We start from the raw sequence: 19,670 nt of genomic DNA on the forward strand, positions 1-19,670 counted from the left end.
GCTTCCCTCTGCTGACAACTTTTATGGAGATGCAGATTTCATTTTCCAGCAGGACTTGGCACACTGCCCACACAGCCAAAAGTACCAACTGGTCTTATATAATATTATAATTTACTGAGAGACTGACTTTTGGGTTTTCATTGGCTCCAAAAGGAAATACTCCAAAAGGGCATGGACACTCATCCAGAAGGTCACATAAGAATCCAGAACATTTAAAGAACTGCAGGTCTCACTCGCCAGTGTTAATGACTCAATAATAAGAATAATAAGAAAGAGAGTGGGTGAAAATTATACCATTAGCCAAAAAGAACATAATGGCCCGTCTCACATTTACCAACAAACATCTTGATGGTCCCCATGACTTTGGGAAAATATTCTTTGAACTGATGTGACAAAATAGCCAGCTCACCCTTTCCCATGGCTTCAGCACACTGTTTGCTTGCTATTGTCTACACTTGGCAATCCAGGGTGTGGAAATGGGATTGAGGGAATGGCCGAGGGCAGATTCAGAGACTAAAACCCACACAGCCGACAAGAGCATCCTGATCATGTTATAAGTTATTCTACTAATAATCATTAATTATAGTATTAATTATTATTATAAAAAAACGACGCTCCCTCACCTGTTTGTTCATGAATATGTAGATGATGGGGTTGATGACGGTGCTGGTTTTGGCCAGCAGTGAGGGAACGATGCTGGCCTCCGGCGTGATGAGCCCCGGTTCTCCAAACGTAGCTATCAGAGCCATGATGCCGTACGGGAGCCAGCAGAGCAGGTAGCAGACCACCATGGTGATGACCATCAGGAGGACCCGGTGTTCTCGCTTACGACCCATAGCCGTGCTCACTCCACTGACCTGCAGGGATAAAAGAGGAGAAAAAAAAACCTGGTAAAGACAATGAAGGACATTAAATTATCTATACAATATATTTCCTTACACAAATGTGTTCCACAACTGTTAGAACATAAAATATTTGGGTCAATTTCTGTCATGCATGATCGTCATGCATCCACCTTTTTATGATAAGCTGTGAGACAGGGTGGACGATTACAGGATGGACAGATACAGGTTGAAGAATTACAGGGTGGACAGTGGCAGCGAGGACAGTTACAGGATTGAAGTTACATGGTGGACAATAACATAGTGGACAATGATGAGTTGGACAATTATAGGGTTATCAGTTACAGGGTGCACAGTCACAGGGTGGACAACTATATGGTGGACAGTAACAGAGTGGACAATGACAGTGAGGACAGTTATGGGGTGGACAATGACAGCAAGGACAGTTATGGATAGGACAATGACAGTGAGGACAGTTACATGGTGGATAAATACAGGGTGGACAGTTAAGGAGTGGACAGTGACAGTAATGACAGTTACAGGGTTGACAATGACAAGGTGGGCAACTATAGGGTGGACAACCAGATGGTGGACAGTTACAGCGTGGACAATGAGAGTAAGGACAATTATGGGGTGGACAATGACAGTGGGGATAGTTATGGGGTGGCTAGTTACAGGGTAGACAATTGCAGGGTTGACAGTTACAGGGTGGACAATAAGAGGGTGGATAGTGACAGGATGGACTAATACAGGATGGACAATGATAGGGCAGACTAAGACAGGGTGGACAGTTGCAGGATGGATAATGACAGGGTGGACAGTTATATGGTAGACAGTTACAGGGTTAAAGTTACAGGGTGGACAATAACATAGTGGACAGTGACGGGTTGGATAATTATAGGGTTGAAAGTTACAGGATGGACATAGACAGAGTGGACAGTTACAGAGTGAACACTTACAGGGTGGACAATGATGGGTTAGATAATGACAGGGTGGACAGTTACAGAGTGAACACTTACAGGGTGGACAATGATGGGTTAGATAATGACAGGGTGGACAGTTACAGAGTGAACACTTACAGGGTGGACAATGATGGGTTAGATAATGACAGGGTGGACAGTTACAGAGTGGACAGTGATAGAGTGGACAACTGCAGGGTGGACAGTGACAGGATTGACAGTTACAGCATGGAAAGTTATGGGGTGGACAGTTACAGTTTGGACAATGACAGAGTGGACAGTAACAGGGTGGACAGTGAGAGTGTGGACAGTGACAGGATGGACAGTTACAGATTAGACAACCAAAAGGTGCACGTTACAGGGTGGATAATGACAGCGTGGAAAATGATAGGTTGGACACTTATAGGGTGGAGAGTGACAAGGTGGACAATTATAGGGTGGACAAGTGCAGGGTTGACAGTTACAGAATGAAAAATGGCAGGTTGGACAAGTACAGGATGGACACTTACAAGGTGGACAATGACAGGGTTGACAGTTACAGGATGAAAAATGAAAGGGTGGACAATAACAGCATGTACAGTTATGAGGTGGACAGTGATAGACTGGATAATTACATGGTGGACAGTTGCAGGTTGGACAATGACAGGGTGGACAATTACATCGTAGACAATTTTATGAAAATTGGCCTTTGATGAAAAGGTGGTTGAGTTGCAGACGTGTTAAATTGTTTTTGGTGACTGTTCTCATTCTGTCCCAAAGATACACTGAGATTTTGTAAAAATGTTTTAATCAGTATATTTAAATAGTGTTAAAAATACATTTTAGATGATTTAATGTCATTTCTGACATCAAGTGATTTTATCTTTTTAATTCAGAACACAGAAAAATACAAACACTGCTGTGGAAAAACAGTCAAAATAGGCGAGATTTAACACATTGTCTTCTTAACACAGTGCACTAGACTATTTAAGCCCTTATATCAATAGCAGTGTAATGGTAATTATCACAAGATTTTAATTTTGTGTTCCCCTGCTACACAAGTGAGTTAGTGCCTACAGATATTTCATACATTCAGTAGAAACAAAAAGTAGAAACGTTTGTCTGTTTAGTAAACAGTAAGTGTGTATTAAGATAATGAATATAAGACAAATAAAGTAATGTAACAGCAAAAATCTATCAAAAAAACGCAAAAAAGTGTAGCACATTTAGTGCATATAACTGTAAACATGAACAGTTAAAAATGAATACAGTACAAATTAGTAAAATGTTAAAAAAAAAAGTTTGAACATGATTTTTTAAATAAAAATCAAGTGAATAAAGCTAATTGAAGCATTACCTGTTAGAGGTAAAGAACTCCATTGCAATAAATATTGATAGAATAATTAGTAATGGAGTAATGGAGTTAGTAATTAAATATTTAAATATTTGCTTTTTGGGATTTACTTGGTTTCAGATCAAATTTTGCATAATTAAACATGCACCAGGTCAAACTGACCCTGGAACACCATTGCTGTTCCTGAAATTTGAACATAACAGGAGGGTTAAGGGAATTAGTTCATGCCTTTTGAGCGTTTCGAGCTGCGCAAGGTGTATTTTTTATTCGTCCTCACGATACCAAAGACACATCGACACGCCCTTAATCAAGCTGCAGGTTACACGATTGACCGGTGCACTATAGATCGCTAAAGTATGGCCCTAAAAATAGTCCATTAACAGCATCCTGAGGGCAGCGTACATCATTGTAGACTAGTTTGATGTTCGATGAATCAAACCAGCCCTAAAAAGGTTATAAAACGGTCATGCAGACATAAATCACCACAACTTTCAGTGGGTAAAACTATGTAGAGTGTATCAGCTGACCCGAGAGAGATAAACTAAAACGCAGGAAAAGTGAACTATACAGCCCTTTTAATGTCAGAGTGTCCGCCGGGCCCTCAGTTCTGCTTTTTCTGCTGTCAGGTACCATAAATAAGAGCCTCCAGTTTAACTGTGCGGTCTCCCAGCGGTCGGCCTCCGTACCTGTCACTCATCGCCCTGCGATGCTGCCGCTCTGACGGTCTGCGCTGTCACAGGGCTACGATTCTGACTTTATTCCAGAGATCCAGGTGCTGAACATGAATAATAGAACAGCAGAGTCTAAAATAAACTGTGACATAAATTAAACTCTCCCTTTTTACGCTAATAATATTCTAATCGTGACTTTTTGGACCTTATAATTTTATTTCAGATGTATATCCCCCATCACTAGCGATGCTACAACACCAAGAGAGTGAATACTAGCACATGCCTCCTCCGATACATGTAAAGTCAGAGCGCTACCGCTCGGAGGAAAGCGCAGCGACTCGGTTCTGATACATCAGCTCACAGACGCAGCCTTGTGCTGATCCACATCACCCTAGGAGTGATGAGGGGAAAAAGCACCATCTACTGTACCCACCCAGAGAGAGCAAGACCAATTGTGCTCTCTCGGGGTTCTGGCAGCTGATGGCAAGCTGCATGACCGGGATTCAAACCAGTGATTTCCTAATCTCCTGTGTTCTACTGGGGCATTACTAGTGATAGGGAGGAGTCCTAATGAGTGGGATGGGTAATTAGCCTTGTAAATTGGGGAGAAAATGAGATAAAAATTTTAACTCTAAAAAATAAAATAAAAAATAAAGCTATCCAGTGGCACAACATTTTAAAGACTGGGGATCATTCTACATGTGACTTTATATATATATAAATATATATATATATTTTTTTTTTGGTATAGAGCAAGTTGTGGTTAAAGATGTTTTTGGGCAAACTTCACAAATCTAGGGAAATCTACTGGATACATCATCTAGATAACTTCACTCTGAGGTGACTTGTAAACTTGGAAATAGATTTTAAAATGTATTTCTGCATGTATTGTCCCTTTTTCCTTGCCTAGTTAAGACATTAATTACACTTACACAACTAACTAGTTATACGAGGGAGAAATACATTCTACATGTTTCTGCTCCTTTAGGCTGCACGGTAAACTCAATGAAGGCAGACTGAGACACTTGAGTGAGTTAAAAGAGAAGGTGCTCAGCCTCTAGTCTCTAATGTACAGACTCATATTTCTATGTTCGTATGGACATTAAATGTCATTACTATGGAGGACCAAAACTGCCAAAATTTAAAAAATAAATAAATAAAAATGTAAGTAAATCACTCAATAAAGGTAATATGGTGATTAAAACAGCAAAGAATAATTATAATTAATATAAAAATAAATACATATCTATACAAATAAATTTCTTAATTATTTGTTATTTATGGTTTTCTTTATTAACATTGTTTAATTTGTCCTTTTTTTTCTATTTATTTCTGCATTCATTTATTTCCTGATTTATTTCTGTATTTCCTTGTCCTTATATTTTAATAAAGGGGCATTTTTTATAATAATCTTCTATGTTACCAAAGTTGCCGCCAATAGGAATGCTAAGACACCGTGACATCATTGCTGGACAGCCCCTTCATTATCATATAAGGAAAAGGAAAAACTGAAATAAATAAATCAGGAAATAAATAAATTGGGAAATAAATACATTGGGAAATAAATAAATACAGGAATAAATACGTATGTAAATAAATAAACAATACATACAAATGGATATGTATTTATTTTTGTATTGATTATAATTATTCTTTACGACTATCACCATATTACTTTTATTGAGTGATTTACTTATGTTTTTATTTATTTATTTATTTTAAATTTTGGCAGTTTTGGTCCTCCATACATTACAAGTCATAATAGCCTATAACATCTGTAATAACATGTTTATGGAATGGTTATATCAATATCTATGCAGCAGAAGAAAAGGAAACAGTCCTGGTTTATATTGAAATAGTTTGAAATGTTTCTCCTGAGGGATATAAAACTGGCCATCTCTTCATTCAGTCATTAACCTCCTAAACTTTCCAATTTAACAAATAATCTTCTACATCCAACTCATTACATGCTCTGAGTGAAGCTCTGCGGCCCGGTGGCAGCGAGACTCCCAGCAAATGAAATCTGGAATAAAACTATCTCCAAAACCCAAGAACCGAATCCGCCGCCGCAGTCTCTCCCGCTGCTGCTTTCTTTACGGTTCAGGAGGTAAATCATTTTAATATTGGCAGCGCCGTCAGTAAACACTGTACAATTTTCATTCTCGTTTTTTTACCCCTTAATAAAAAGTTTTAGACCTTTATTAAATATGACTGGTGCTTCTCAGTAAAGTTTTTAAAGTCTTTAAACATAAAGTCTTTATGTTTGAGTAAAATTAACATTGTTGTTAAATTCTATAAACTACAGACAACATTTCTCCCAAATTCCTAATAATAAAAAAATATTGTCATTTAGAGCATTTATTTACAGAAAATTAGAAATGGCTGAAATAACAAAAAAAGACACAGAGCTTTCAGACCTCAAATAATACAAAGAAAACAAGTTCATATTCATAAAGTTTTAAGAGTTCAGAAATCAATATTTGGTGGAATAACCCTGGTGTTTTTTAATCAGTTTTTTTGTTATGCATCTTGGCATCATGTTCTCTTCCTCCACCAGTCTTACACACTGCTTTTGGATAACTTTATGCTGCTTTACTCCTGGTGCAGAAATTCAAGCAGTTCATCTTAAAGGTTTGATGGCTTGTGATCATCCATCTTCCTCTTGATTATATTCCAGAGGTTTTCAATTTGGTTAAAAATTAAAGAAATTCATAATTTTTAAGTGGTCTCTTATTTTTTTTTCCAGAGCTGCATATTAATTATTTTGGTCTTAAAGAGCCACTAAACTTTAAACTTTAAAATATTTGTTTTAATTAATAGCTGAAATGTGTTCCTTTGATGTTATAAAGCATACCAGTACTTCTTAAATTTTGTGTCCCCAGGAAATTATATGTATAAATGTGCACAAAAAATAACTTTAAAATTAACATTTTATCATGAAGCATAGTTTCTTGTACAATGAACTAATTGCAAAAGTAAGATATGTATTAAAAACACTAAAATAGTATTTGTTACCTGTTCCCACTCTCTAACTATAAACTTTACCATGAAATATAATAATTAAAATCCTTCAGAGACGTATTTTTTTTTACATTATCGTGTGACTAAATCTCATATATGCTTTAAAAATATATATTTTTATAATAAATCCATAATATTTAAGTTAAAACACACATTTTAGTTGTGTCCCTGGGTTTTCACTCAGTCCTGTTACCGTAACAGTGTAATCACCCCAATCTGAAACATCTGAAACCTTCTACAACAGGAAATCACATCTACAACAGGAAGTCTACAACAGGAAGTGACATCAGCTGGTTTGTTTGGTTCTTCTGAAGACCATGGGAGGACTGCTTAAGCTCAAAGCTGCTTGAGATTGATGGATACATGTTTTAAATGGTTAAATATGTGTTATTAGATTCAGAGTTGAAAAAAAAGTTGAATTATTTATACTAAATAATATTATTTTGAGTAAAAAATCTATTTTCAAAGCTCAGTTTATCTCCATTGCTAATAACCAGCTAAGATGTTAATCAACACGTTTAAATTTGAGAAAATATATATTTTTTTTCAATATACTTTTACAACATACTGATATTTCTTCCTTTTACAACATTAAAATAACTGTTTTTTTTGTAGCTTTTAGTTCATTTGTTTTCCTTAAAGTCATTTTATACACTGGATTTTGTACCATTTCCAGTTATTTACTGGACCTAAAGAGCTTTAATGGAACAAATACATAGAAAAAAGCTTATAAACTCTTTTAAACTCTGATTTTCTTCAATTTCTCCATTTAAACTTATTCACTTTGGACTCACTTTAAAAAACAACCTCTAATAAAGCAGAAATAGCTCCAACTGGAGCAACGCTGGAGGAACGAGCTACATTAGCCGTCTGACAGCTAAAGGTATAGCCTCCTCCTGCTTTAGCCAAAATTAGCACCATCCAATTTACACTGAAAGGGCAGAAGTTATGGTTCAGGTAAATGTAATTGAATAAAAAGGTCCTAGAGTCTATTTAGGGCATGCATGTGTCTCCACACGACCAACATTAACCTTTAATTACGAAGAGATTTAGGGTTCCTGGGACTTTAACCTACTTTCTTACTTGTATTCTGTCTTTTCAAGCAGAATTTTGAAACAAAAGTTTTAGGTTAATGCAAGAAAAAGTATGTGAACCCCTGTGGGATTATACTTGGATTTCTGCATAAATTGGTCATTAAATGTGTTCTGATCTTCATTTAAGTCACAACAATAGACAAACACAGTCTGCTTAAACCAGGGGTGTCCAAACCTTTTTTGTTGGGGGCCAGAAGGAGAAATATATTTGAAGTCACGGGCCACAGACTCTGTAATAAAACAAATAATGAAATATACCACTTTAAATAATACATTTTCCTGATTATTTCATTTACACACCATTTTACTTGACTTACTATCTTTATCTTTGACAGTGTTGTGTAAACTAAGATTTTTCAAATTGATGTTTAATTTCATGATGTCTCTTAATATAAAACTCCTTAATTACGGCAACTTTTAGACTCTTTGGTCCGTTTTCCTGCGCTAGAAATGCGCACTCTCTCCGCTTTTAGACTCTTTTGTCCCGTTTTTCTGCGCTAGAAATGCGCACTCTCTCCGCTTTTAGACTCTTTTACCCCGTTTTTCTGCTCAAGAAATGCACACTCTCTCCACTTTTAGACTCTTTGGCCTGTTTTTTCTGTGCTAGAAATGCACAGCCTCTCCGCTTTTAGACTCTTTGGCCCGTTTTTCTGCGCTAGAAATGCGCACTCTCTCCACTTTTAGACTCTTTGGCCTGTTTTTTCTGCACTAGAAATGCGCACTCTCTCCGCTTTTAGACTCTTTGCTCTGTTTTTCTGCTCTAGAAATGCGCACTCTCTCCACTTTTAGACTCTTTGGCCAGTTTTTCTGCGCTAGAAATGCACACTCTCTCCGCTTTAAGACTCTTTGCCCCGATTTTCTGTGCTAGAATTGCGCACTCTCTCTGCTTTTAGACTCTTTGGCCCGTTTTTCTGCGCTAGAAATGCGCACCCTCTCCGCTTTTAGACTCTTTGGCCCTTTTCTGACACCTAGCGTTCAAACTTTGAATCTCACATTATAAAAACCTGCTTAACAGCGGGCCAACTTTCATTCTATTTCTAAAATACCTCGCGGGCCGCTCCAAAAAAGGAAACGGGCCGCAAACGGCCCGCGGGCCGTAGTTTGTACACCCCTGGCTTAAACTAATACCAAACAAAAGATGATATGTTTGCATGCTTTTATTGAACACAACATGTTAACATTCACAGTGCAGATTGGGAAAAGTATGTGAACCCCTAGGCTAATGACTTTTCTAAGATGTCATTGGAGCCAGGATGTAATGAGATTGTACGGGTTGGTTAAAGCTGCCAGTTTTGAGTTTGCTGTTGTTAAGAAGCATTGCTTGATGTGAATCATGCCTCTCAGAAGACGTTTAAGAACTGTTGACTTGTAGCATGAAGCTGGAAAGCTGGATACAAAAGTATATCTAAAAGCCTTGATATTCAGTGTCCACAGTGAGACAGACGCTCTACAAATAGAGAAAGTTCAGCACTGTTACTGGAGCTACTCTCCCTAGGTGTGGTGAAGTAAAGTCCTGTAAAGGTGACTGTAAGAGCACAGCGCAGAATGACCAATGAGGTGAGGAAGAATCCTAGAGTGTCAGCTGAAGACTGAATACAGAAATCTCTGGCACATGCTAACATTTTTGTTGACAAATCTACAATAAGGAAAACATTAAACAAGATTATCTATAGAGCACAGAAAGGGCAGGGTTTTTAATTATCACTGATAAAACATACAATTGCAGAAAAAAAATGCAAGAAAAGTTAAATCTTGCCCTTTTATAACCATTAAATTGTTGAAATAAGTAAATGTCGTCTGCACTGAGACTGCAGCAGTTCTGAGTGCTAAAACTGAGCTTCTTTAAGACTGCCCTATTTTAAACTAATGATCGACAGTGGGTATCCTAGCAAGGCTATAATTACATCATCCGGATTGGCACTTCCAGGTTAGTGGGGCACGTTGGTTGAGTGACAGTAAAAGAAAGACGAAAAGAAAAGAAGTGCAGTAATTATCAGCAGCCCTTCCTTATGTCCCGCCAGCTGTCCTATATTTACAAAAGTGTAGGTGGATAATTTAAAGCTTTATTTTCATTACAGATGGCCCTATCTTTGGTAGGCATGAACTCATGAACTCCTGCCTCAGTGCTCTACTTAGGCCAAGTTTCCTCCTTCGCTGAAGTTCGCTTCTTAAGTTTTGCAGCAGGGAAATCATACTGAAGATGTTTGGTCATGAAAAATTAGTGCTGGTTAATAAAAGTCCAGCATTTTTGTAAGTGTTTAAACTGATATAACCTGTTCTATGAAAGCATTAGATAAAGGTTTTATGTTTTATAAGAAACTTTTCTGAAAATCCCAATTGCAATTGATACTCAAAAGCTAGACATCATGACTATATTTAAAGAAATTCAGGACAAAATGTGAAAGAAAGTAATTGAGATCTCCATCAAACCACAGTGAGAGGCATATACACAAATGGCGAAAACTTAGAACAATGGTAAACCTTCCCAGGAGTGGCCGGCCCATCAAAATTACCCCAAGAGGGCAGCGACGACTCATCCAAGAGGTCACAAAAGAACCCACAATAACATCTGAAGTACAGTTTAGGTCAGTGTCAGACAGACTGGGCAAAATTCCCAAGACAAAGAAATAATAAAGAGCAAAAATAACTTTAACACTCGTCTAAATTTTGCCAGAAAACATCTTGATGATCCCCAAGACTTTTTGGAAAATACTCTGTTAACTGTAAAAAAAAAGTTGAACATTTTGGAAGGTGTGTGTTCTGTTATATCTAGTTATATCGTTTCAGAAAAAGAACATTATACCTACTGTAAAACATGGTGGTGGTAGTGTAATGGTCTGGGGCTGTTTTGCTGCTTCAGGACCTGGAAGAATTACTGTGATAAATAGAACCATGAATTCTGCTGTTTACTAAAAAAATCCTAAGGGAGAATGTTCGGCTATCTGTTTGTGACCTCAAGCTGAAACTTGGGTTCTGAACTTGGGTTCTGTAGCAGGACGATGACCCAAAACACATCAGCAACTTCACCTCTTCACCAGCATTGAAATGCTGTGGATGACCTTAAAAAAGCGGTTCATGTGGGAAACCCTTCAATGTGGGGGAAAAATAACAATTCTATAAAGAAGAGTGGAACAAAATTTCTCCACAGCGCTGTGAAACAATAAGAAATCATGAAGGAGCAAACACTTTTTCACACCACTGTAAATGTTCCTACCAGAGAAAGAAAGTAATCGAGATCTATAAGTCTGGAAAAGGTTATATAGCCATTTCTAAAGATTTGGGACTCCAGCAAACCACAGTAAGAGCCATTATCCACAAATGGCAAAAACGTGGAACAGTGGTGAACCTTCCCAGGAGTGGCCGGCTGACCAAAATTACCCCAAGACCACAGCGACGGCTCATCCAAGAGGTCACAAAAGACCCCACAACAACACCCAAAGAACTGCAGGCCTCACCTGCCGTATGTCAGTGTTCATGACTCCATAAGACACTATAAGAAAGACACTGGGGGAAAAAATAGCCTGCATGGCAGAGTGCCAAGACAAAAAAAACACTGTTGAGCAAAAAGTACATTAAGGTTCAACCCAAATTTTGCCTTAAAACATCTTGATTATTCCCAAGACTTCTGGGAAAATACTATGTAAACTGTGAGACAAATATGGAACTTCAAGGTAAACATGTGTCCGGAGGGTCCTCATTAACCTGAACCGCTCTGTCCACAGCGCAGACACCCGTCCAGAGCGTGGAGACAAAAAAATTCCACATAATTAGCCCATTCTGAGATTGTCTACATAAATAGATTAGAGGGAAACAACTGAGTTCAAAGTGTTGGGAGTGTTGGGAGTAAACCAGACAAATTATTTATCACGTCTGGTGCTGAGAACGATGAGACGCAGCTGGTAATCCTATTAGACTGGGTTTGGAGTAGTTGGGTGTGCACCAGCCTGGGAAGCAAAGGTGTGAAGAGTATTCCCGTTCACTACTAGAAGTGTAGAAGGAGTATAGATAGTAGGGGTGTGCCATATCGTATGGTATATACGATGGTATATATCGTATATATATCGCTGGTCTTTTTTGCACACTGCATAATTTGCACACTGTCTTGTTATTTATTATTCTTTGTCTGTATGGTGTTGTATTGTCTGTCTGCACTTTTGTACTGTTGCACTATTGTTCTGTCTACACTGTGTTTATGTGCACCATGGTCCCTGGAGGAACGTTGTTTCGTTTCACTTTGTACTCTGTATATAGCTGAAATGACAATAAAAACCACTTTGACTTTGACTTTGATAAAAGTCACAGTTAGGGGTGTGCCATATCATATCGTATGCAATAATACAATTTAATTTTCATTTTGTTGCAGTAGACTAGTAAACAATTTTATTTAATGAATAATTGGGGGGATGGGTGAGTGAATTGATGGGTCTATGGTTGAATAGGTGCCTGAATGGATGTGTGGATGGGTGGGTGAGTAAGTGGGTGGCCATTTGGATAAATGAATGGGTGGATGGATGGGCAGATGGATGTATGGATGGATGGATGGGCAGATAAATTAATGGGTTTATGTTAGAATAGGTGGTAGGATGGATGGATGGATGGATGGGCGGGAGGGTGTGTGGGTAGTTAGTTGGGTGGATGAATGGATGGGCGGGTGGGTGGTTAGTTGGGGGGTGGATGGATGGATGGATGGCTTTGTGGGTGAATTGATAGATTTGTGGATAGATGGATGGATGGATGGATGGGTGAGTGGGTGTGTGAGAGGGTGAATGGATGGGTTTATAGTTAAATAGGTGGTTGGGTAAGTATGTGGATGAATGAATGGATGGTTTGATGGATGGAAGGATGAATGGGCAGGTAATTTAATTGGTTTATCGTTGAATAGGTGGTTGGATGGATGTGTGGATGCGTGGGTGGGTGAGTGGGTGGGCATTTGGATCGATGAATGGGTGGGTGGATGGATGGATGGATGGATGGGTGGGCGGGTGGGTGAATGGTTCGATGGATGGATGGGTGGGTGAATGGTTCGATGGATGGATGGGTGGTTGGATGGATGAGTGGTTAGATGAATGGGTTTGTGGCTGGATGGATGGATGGATGGATGGATGGATGGATGGATGGATAGATACTTTATTGATCCAAGAAGAAAATTCTAAAGCTGGTATTAAAACTAGGTTTGTAGCCAACATGCTAAAGACATGAAAGCAATGTTGGTCATTAGTCAGCATGCTAACATGCTGGCATACTAATAAAGCTGTAGCAATTTTGGGTGGTTTCGGTATCTGGCACGCTAAAGCAACAGTAACAGTTTTTGACCTATAAAATGTACTTGAATACTTAAAATAATATTAGAAAAATTACTCTACTACCAGCCTGGATGGTGTTTAACAAAAACACAAAACCTACAAAAACAACACCTGAAGTAATCAAGCAGTTCAGCAGGATAATACTTTATTTTTTTTTTTATATAGCGCTTTTCTAAAACCCAAAGACGCTTACAGTCATCATTTGTGAAAACAAATAGAAACATTACACAACAAGTGGTGACAGACAATCAACATAGTACGAGAACAGACAGCAGGGATAAGTGGTATAGTACATTAAACAGAGGGAAGGCCGTAGGCAAGAGAAAAGAGGTGAGTCTTGAGTGTAGATTTGAACAAGGAAAGAGAGGATGGTGTTTAATAAACCATGCTCCTGGTCACTGAGGTTCTTTCAGACTGAGCTGATCAGTGTGGGTGGTGGTGTGGCTCTGGCAGGTTGAAGGTGTGTTGACTAAGTGAAGTGAAATCACACAGCACTGTTTACTCAAGAAAGACAAACAGGTGTTCCTGCAGGTCTGAGAACACAGTCATTTACACAGCACACTGAACACAGGTACACTCTGTGCTCTCAAACGTTCTGAACATCACTGTAAACTCATACAGCCATCTGTCAAAACAAGAGCCTGACAATAGACCCAGATGGCTGTTAAAGAAGGCCTATAATGATGTACATCACACTTACTGTACATCATACTACTGTATATAATACCCCTGTATATTACACTAGTGTATTACATACTACTGTACATCATACCATTGTTCATCACTTCAATGTAAATCATACTACTATACATCACACTATTGTGTATCAAACCGCTGAGCATAATACTATTGTATATTATAAACTTTACATCACACTACTGGGTGTTACGTCTCCAGTCTCTCCTTCCACACTCCCGAACTCCATTTCCCATGAACCCACTGGTGATGACGTCACTGTCAGCCGCTCACCTTCACCCAATCGCGTCACGCTCCCCCGTTCAGACTCACCTGTGTTCTAAGTTGTTCCGGTTCTATGTTTTGTATATATAGGGTTCTGTTAGCATTGGTTCCTTGCGAGGTATTGTCGACTCATGTTGCGTACTGAGCGTTTTTCCAAACCCTTTTCTGACTGCCTTTTTGTTATGACCCTTTTTCCTGTATTACGGATTTTGCCTTTTGTCTTCGCCCTTATCGGATTTGTTGTATTATCGGATTGTCTTTCTGGCTTCGGATCTTGGACTGTTTCCTGTACTACGTCTTCTGTTTATACTGTGAGTTCTGTTCAATCTGTTATCTGGTTGTGTTATCCTGTTTACGGCTCTGTAAATAAACCAGTCTTTACCTTTTATTCGGCAAGCGTCACCCCTATCTGTCTGGTGTTACATAATACCTCGCCGAAAGCTGTGATGGCCGAATTTAAGGATTTACAGCAGGCTGTTGATAACCAGAGGAGAATGCTCGGGCAGCATAGCCAGCTGTTCGAGGGTCTAACTCTCTCTGTTAGCGCTCTCACCGCCCAGCAAACCGAGCAACACTCCCAGCTAGACCAGATAACCGCTAGCCTCCAGGGTATCTCAGCTCAGTTAGCCCAGCTGAGTGTAGCTACCCCGGCTAGCTTAGCTCCCGCTAGCCAGGCCCCGGCTAGCTTAGCTTATCCAGCTCCGGCAGCAACTGTTTTTTCTGTGAGTAAACCGGACAAATATGACGGTTCTCCGAATCTGTGTAGGGGTTTTTTGCTCCAAATGTCGTTATATTTTGCCAACATGCCATCTACCACCGATAGAGTTCGTGTTTCGTTTTTTGTTTCGCGTTTGACCGGTAAAGCTTTGGACTGGGCTACTGCTATCTGGCCTATGGTGGAGAGCGGCACCTATGAACGATTTTTGGGCGAATTTCAGCTTGTTTTCGATCATCCCCATCAAGGACAATCTCAGGGAGAGTTATTGGTCCGTTTACACCAGGGAAATCGCCCTGTAGCAGATTACGCGCTGGATTTCCGTACGCTAGCGGCGGGTAGCGGATGGAATGAGCCAGCTCTGCGTGTCATGTTCCGTAATGGTTTACGGTCGGACATTTTAGCTGAGTTAGCCTGCAAGGATGATGGTCTTCCCCTAAATGACTTGATTTCTCTGGCTATAAGACTGGATCAGCTTAAACGAAATTCGTCAGCAGATCATAAGAATACTGCTACAGCTGCTCACCTGGATACTCCTCGCTCTGCCGGATTTACTCCTCGGTTCTCCACCTCACGTCGCCCAGCTGCCTCTTCATCGACCCGTGAGGAGCCCATGCAAGTCGACACTACTCGATTGTCAAGAGAGGAACGACAACGACGCATTCAGGCTGGATTATGTCTATATTGTGGTGGAACTGGACATATGCTCCGTAATTGTCAGATTCGGCCCCCCCGAGTATTGAATAATAACTATAACACTTTTGGCTTGTCCCGCGGTGGGCAATCCCATGGTTTCCATGGCAACCCGGACCGTCCATACGAGCCACCTGCTGAATACTCGGGAAAGCGTGTGGAATCTTCTCCACACGCTAAAGGGGTAAGCGGTCACTGCTCTGACATGATTTCCAAATCTATTTTCATTTCTGTTGTTCTGCTCTGCCAGTCAGTTTCTCCTTCTGTGTTTCCAGCACTAATAGACTCCGGTGCCGAGGGCAACTTTATTAATGAGCAGCTGGTTCTACAACTCCAGATTCCAGTAGAACCCTTGGATAAGCCTGTGAAAATGTCTGCGGTGGATGGGACACCAATTGGACAGGGGACCATCTCCCACACCACCGTTCCTGTCAAGATGAACGTCAGTGCCCTGCACTCTGAGGAAATCAGGTTCTTTGTACTAACAGACACAGACTATTTTGTTATTTTGGGTCTCCCATGGTTGAGAAAACACAACCCTTTTATTTCCTGGTTAAATAATGAAATAATGTCTTGGTCTCCCTATTGTCATGAAAATTGTATCACTACTCCTAAATTGAAGGTCCAATCTACAACAGTAGAAAGTCCTGAGCCTGAGTCTCTTGCACATATCCCTCAAGAATACTCTGATCTTCGTGAAGTTTTCAGTAAACTTCGGGCTACTCAACTTCCACCACACCGCCCCTATGACTGTGCCATTGATCTCATAGATAATCAAATACCTCCTAGATCTCACATCTATCCTCTAACTCAGACTGAGGAACTTGCCATGGAAGAGTATGTGCAGGAGTCTCTGGCTCAGGGTTTTATCCGTCACTCTACTTCTCCCGGTTCAATTTTACTGTGACCTACCGTCCAGGTTCCAGAAACACCAAAGCTGACGCTCTTTCCCGCATGTATGATGAGAATAATTCTATTATGTCTGAACCCACCACAATTCTAAAACCTGAGGTAGTCTTGGCCCCAATCAGGTGGGAGATCTCAGATGAGATCAATCAGCTTAATGAAGTCACACCCCCTCCTGTTGAATGTCCTCCAAACAAGACGTATGTACCTAATCAATGCAGGGGTAAATTAATAACATGGGCCCATACTTCTTTAACTTCCGGGCATCCTGGTGAGACTCGCACCCATCAATTACTAGAGAGTCGTTTTTGGTGGGAAACTATGCGCGCTGATATTCATGAATTTGTTTCATCATGCACCGTATGCGCACAAAGTAAAACTCCACGTACTCTACCTGCAGGTAAACTAGTACCCCTACCCGTTCCAGCTCGACCTTGGTCCCATCTGGCAGTCGATTTTGTCACTGATCTCCCCGTATCTTTGGGTAACACAGTAATAATGACGGTTGTAGATCGTTTTTCACGTGGAGTTAAGTTCATCCCCTTTGCTAAATTACCCACAGCATTTGAAGCTGCAGAAACTCTTTTTAATAATGTTTTTCGAGCTTTTGGTATCCCCGAAGATATAGTTTCCGATCGTGGTCCTCAGTTCATATCACAAGTTTGGTCAGCTTTTATGAATAGGTTGGGCATTTCGGTTAGTTTGACTTCTGGTTATCACCCCCAGAGTAATGGTCAGTGCGAAAGAATGAATCAGGAACTAGGAAAATTCTTACGTATCTATTGTTCTAATAACATCCATGACTGGGCTCAATATCTCCCCTGGGCAGAATTAGCACAAAACTCACTGGTCAGTTCTTCTACCAAACTAACTCCCTTCCAGTGCTTCCTAGGCTATCAACCTCCTCTCATGCCGTGGTCAGCTGAACCATCTGACATCCCTGCTGTGGATCAGTGGATGCGCCGTAGTGAGGAAGTGTGGGAGGAGACTCACAGACGTATCGAGGCTGTGTTAGCGCAACATAAACAACAGGCTGATCGCCATCGCCGTGAGGCTCCTCTATACTCCCCTGGGGATCGTGTTTGGCTATCTACCAGGGATTTCCGGCTCCCTGAGGGAAACAAAAAACTCTCTGTTAAGTTTATTGGTCCTTTTAAAATTATTAAACCCATCAATGAAGTCACTTATCGCCTTGAGCTGCCGTCTAATTACCGTATCTGTCCTTCGTTCCATGTCTCTCTTCTTAAGCCGGTTATCCCTGGTCCGCTGGATGAAACTTCGCATGGGATGCTGCCTCCTCCGCCGGTGCTCATGGATGGGGGACCTGTCTACGCGGTAGAGCGCCTGTTAGACTCCAGAAGGAGAGGGGGTGCCCTGGAGTACCTGGTGGATTGGGAAGGTTACGGACCTGAGGAGAGAAGCTGGGTTACTGCAGCCGACATCCTTGACCCGTTGTTGGTGGAAGAGTTCCACAGGTCTCACCCGTCTCGCCCAGCACCACGCCCTAGGGGTCGTCCAAGGAGGAGGTCTCCTGACCCTGGAAGGGGTAGGCGCTGTAGGTCGGCTGCTACTCGGTCTCTCAGTTCTGTCCGTGGCTCCAGGACCAGGGGCCGTCCCGGGACCAGGGTCCCTGTCCAGGCTATCCCCGCTTCAGGTCCTCTCCTCCGTCGAGCCTCCGGTCGGAGAGGGGCGGTTCCGGTGTGTCGTCCTCATCCTTCGGTCCTTTCGGACTCCTCGGGGGGGAGTACTGTTACGTCTCCAGTCTCTCCTTCCACACTCCCGAACTCCATTTCCCATGAACCCACTGGTGATGACGTCACTGTCAGCCGCTCACCTTCACCCAATCGCGTCACGCTCCCCCGTTCAGACTCACCTGTGTTCTAAGTTGTTCCGGTTCTATGTTTTGTATATATAGGGTTCTGTTAGCATTGGTTCCTTGCGAGGTATTGTCGACTCATGTTGCGTACTGAGCGTTTTTCCAAACCCTTTTCTGACTGCCTTTTTGTTATGACCCTTTTTCCTGTATTACGGATTTTGCCTTTTGTCTTCGCCCTTATCGGATTTGTTGTATTATCGGATTGTCTTTCTGGCTTCGGATCTTGGACTGTTTCCTGTACTACGTCTTCTGTTTATACTGTGAGTTCTGTTCAATCTGTTATCTGGTTGTGTTATCCTGTTTACGGCTCTGTAAATAAACCAGTCTTTACCTTTTATTCGGCAAGCGTCACCCCTATCTGTCTGGTGTTACACTGGGCTGTATATCACGTCATTGTACATCACACTAGTGTACATCATACCACTCATACCACTGTACATCACACCACTGTATGTCACACTACAGCACATTTTACCAAAATACATTATACTACTGTACATCACACTACTATTAATCATATCATTGTACATCCCACCAATGTTCATCATACTACTATGTATCACATTACTGTATATCACATTGCTGAACAGCACACTACTATTTATCAATGTAAATCACACCACTGCACAGCACACCAATGTTCATCTTACTACTGTACATCACACCACTGTACATCACACCATTTTACATCACACCACAGTACATCACACATTTCATTGTACATCACACTACTGTACATCACACGATTGTAAATCAGACTAATGTACATCACACTACTGTACGGTACACTACTATTAATCAAACTACTGTAGAGCATACCATTGTACATCACACCAATGTTCATCATACTACTATACATCACACTACTGTACATCACACCATTGTACAGCACACTACTATTTATCAAACAACTGTACATCACACCATTGTACATCAAACCAATGTTCATCACACTACTGTAAATCACACCACTGTACATCACACCATTTTACATCAAACCACTGTACATCACACCATTTTACATCACACCACTGTACATCACACCATTGTAAATCAGACGAATGTACATCACACTACTGAACACTACACTACTCTACATTACACTACTGTACATCACACTACTGTACATCACACTACAGAGTATCAAACTAACATACTTCACGCCACTATATATCACACTACTGTACATCACACTACCTTACATCACACCACTGTACATCACACTACTGAACATTGTTCCACTGTACATTATACCACTGTACATTACACTACTATACATCATACTACTATACATCAC

At 40.6% G+C, this 19,670-nt stretch overlaps 1 protein-coding gene across 1 annotated transcript in view; it reads right to left on the bottom strand.

The window, feature by feature from the left end:
• tmtopsa (teleost multiple tissue opsin a) overlaps positions 1–19,670 on the bottom strand; it is a 90,461-nt gene that overhangs the window by 25,519 nt on the left and 45,272 nt on the right. Inside the window, exon 3 of the mRNA XM_022662236.2 lies at positions 624–857. Within this exon, the coding sequence (XP_022517957.2) occupies positions 624–857 (234 nt within the window). The remainder of the gene's footprint in view (positions 1–623; positions 858–19,670) is intronic.

Source organism: Astyanax mexicanus, chromosome 4 (assembly GCF_023375975.1).
Source record: "Astyanax mexicanus isolate ESR-SI-001 chromosome 4, AstMex3_surface, whole genome shotgun sequence".
Lineage (NCBI taxonomy): Eukaryota > Metazoa > Chordata > Actinopteri > Characiformes > Acestrorhamphidae > Astyanax > Astyanax mexicanus.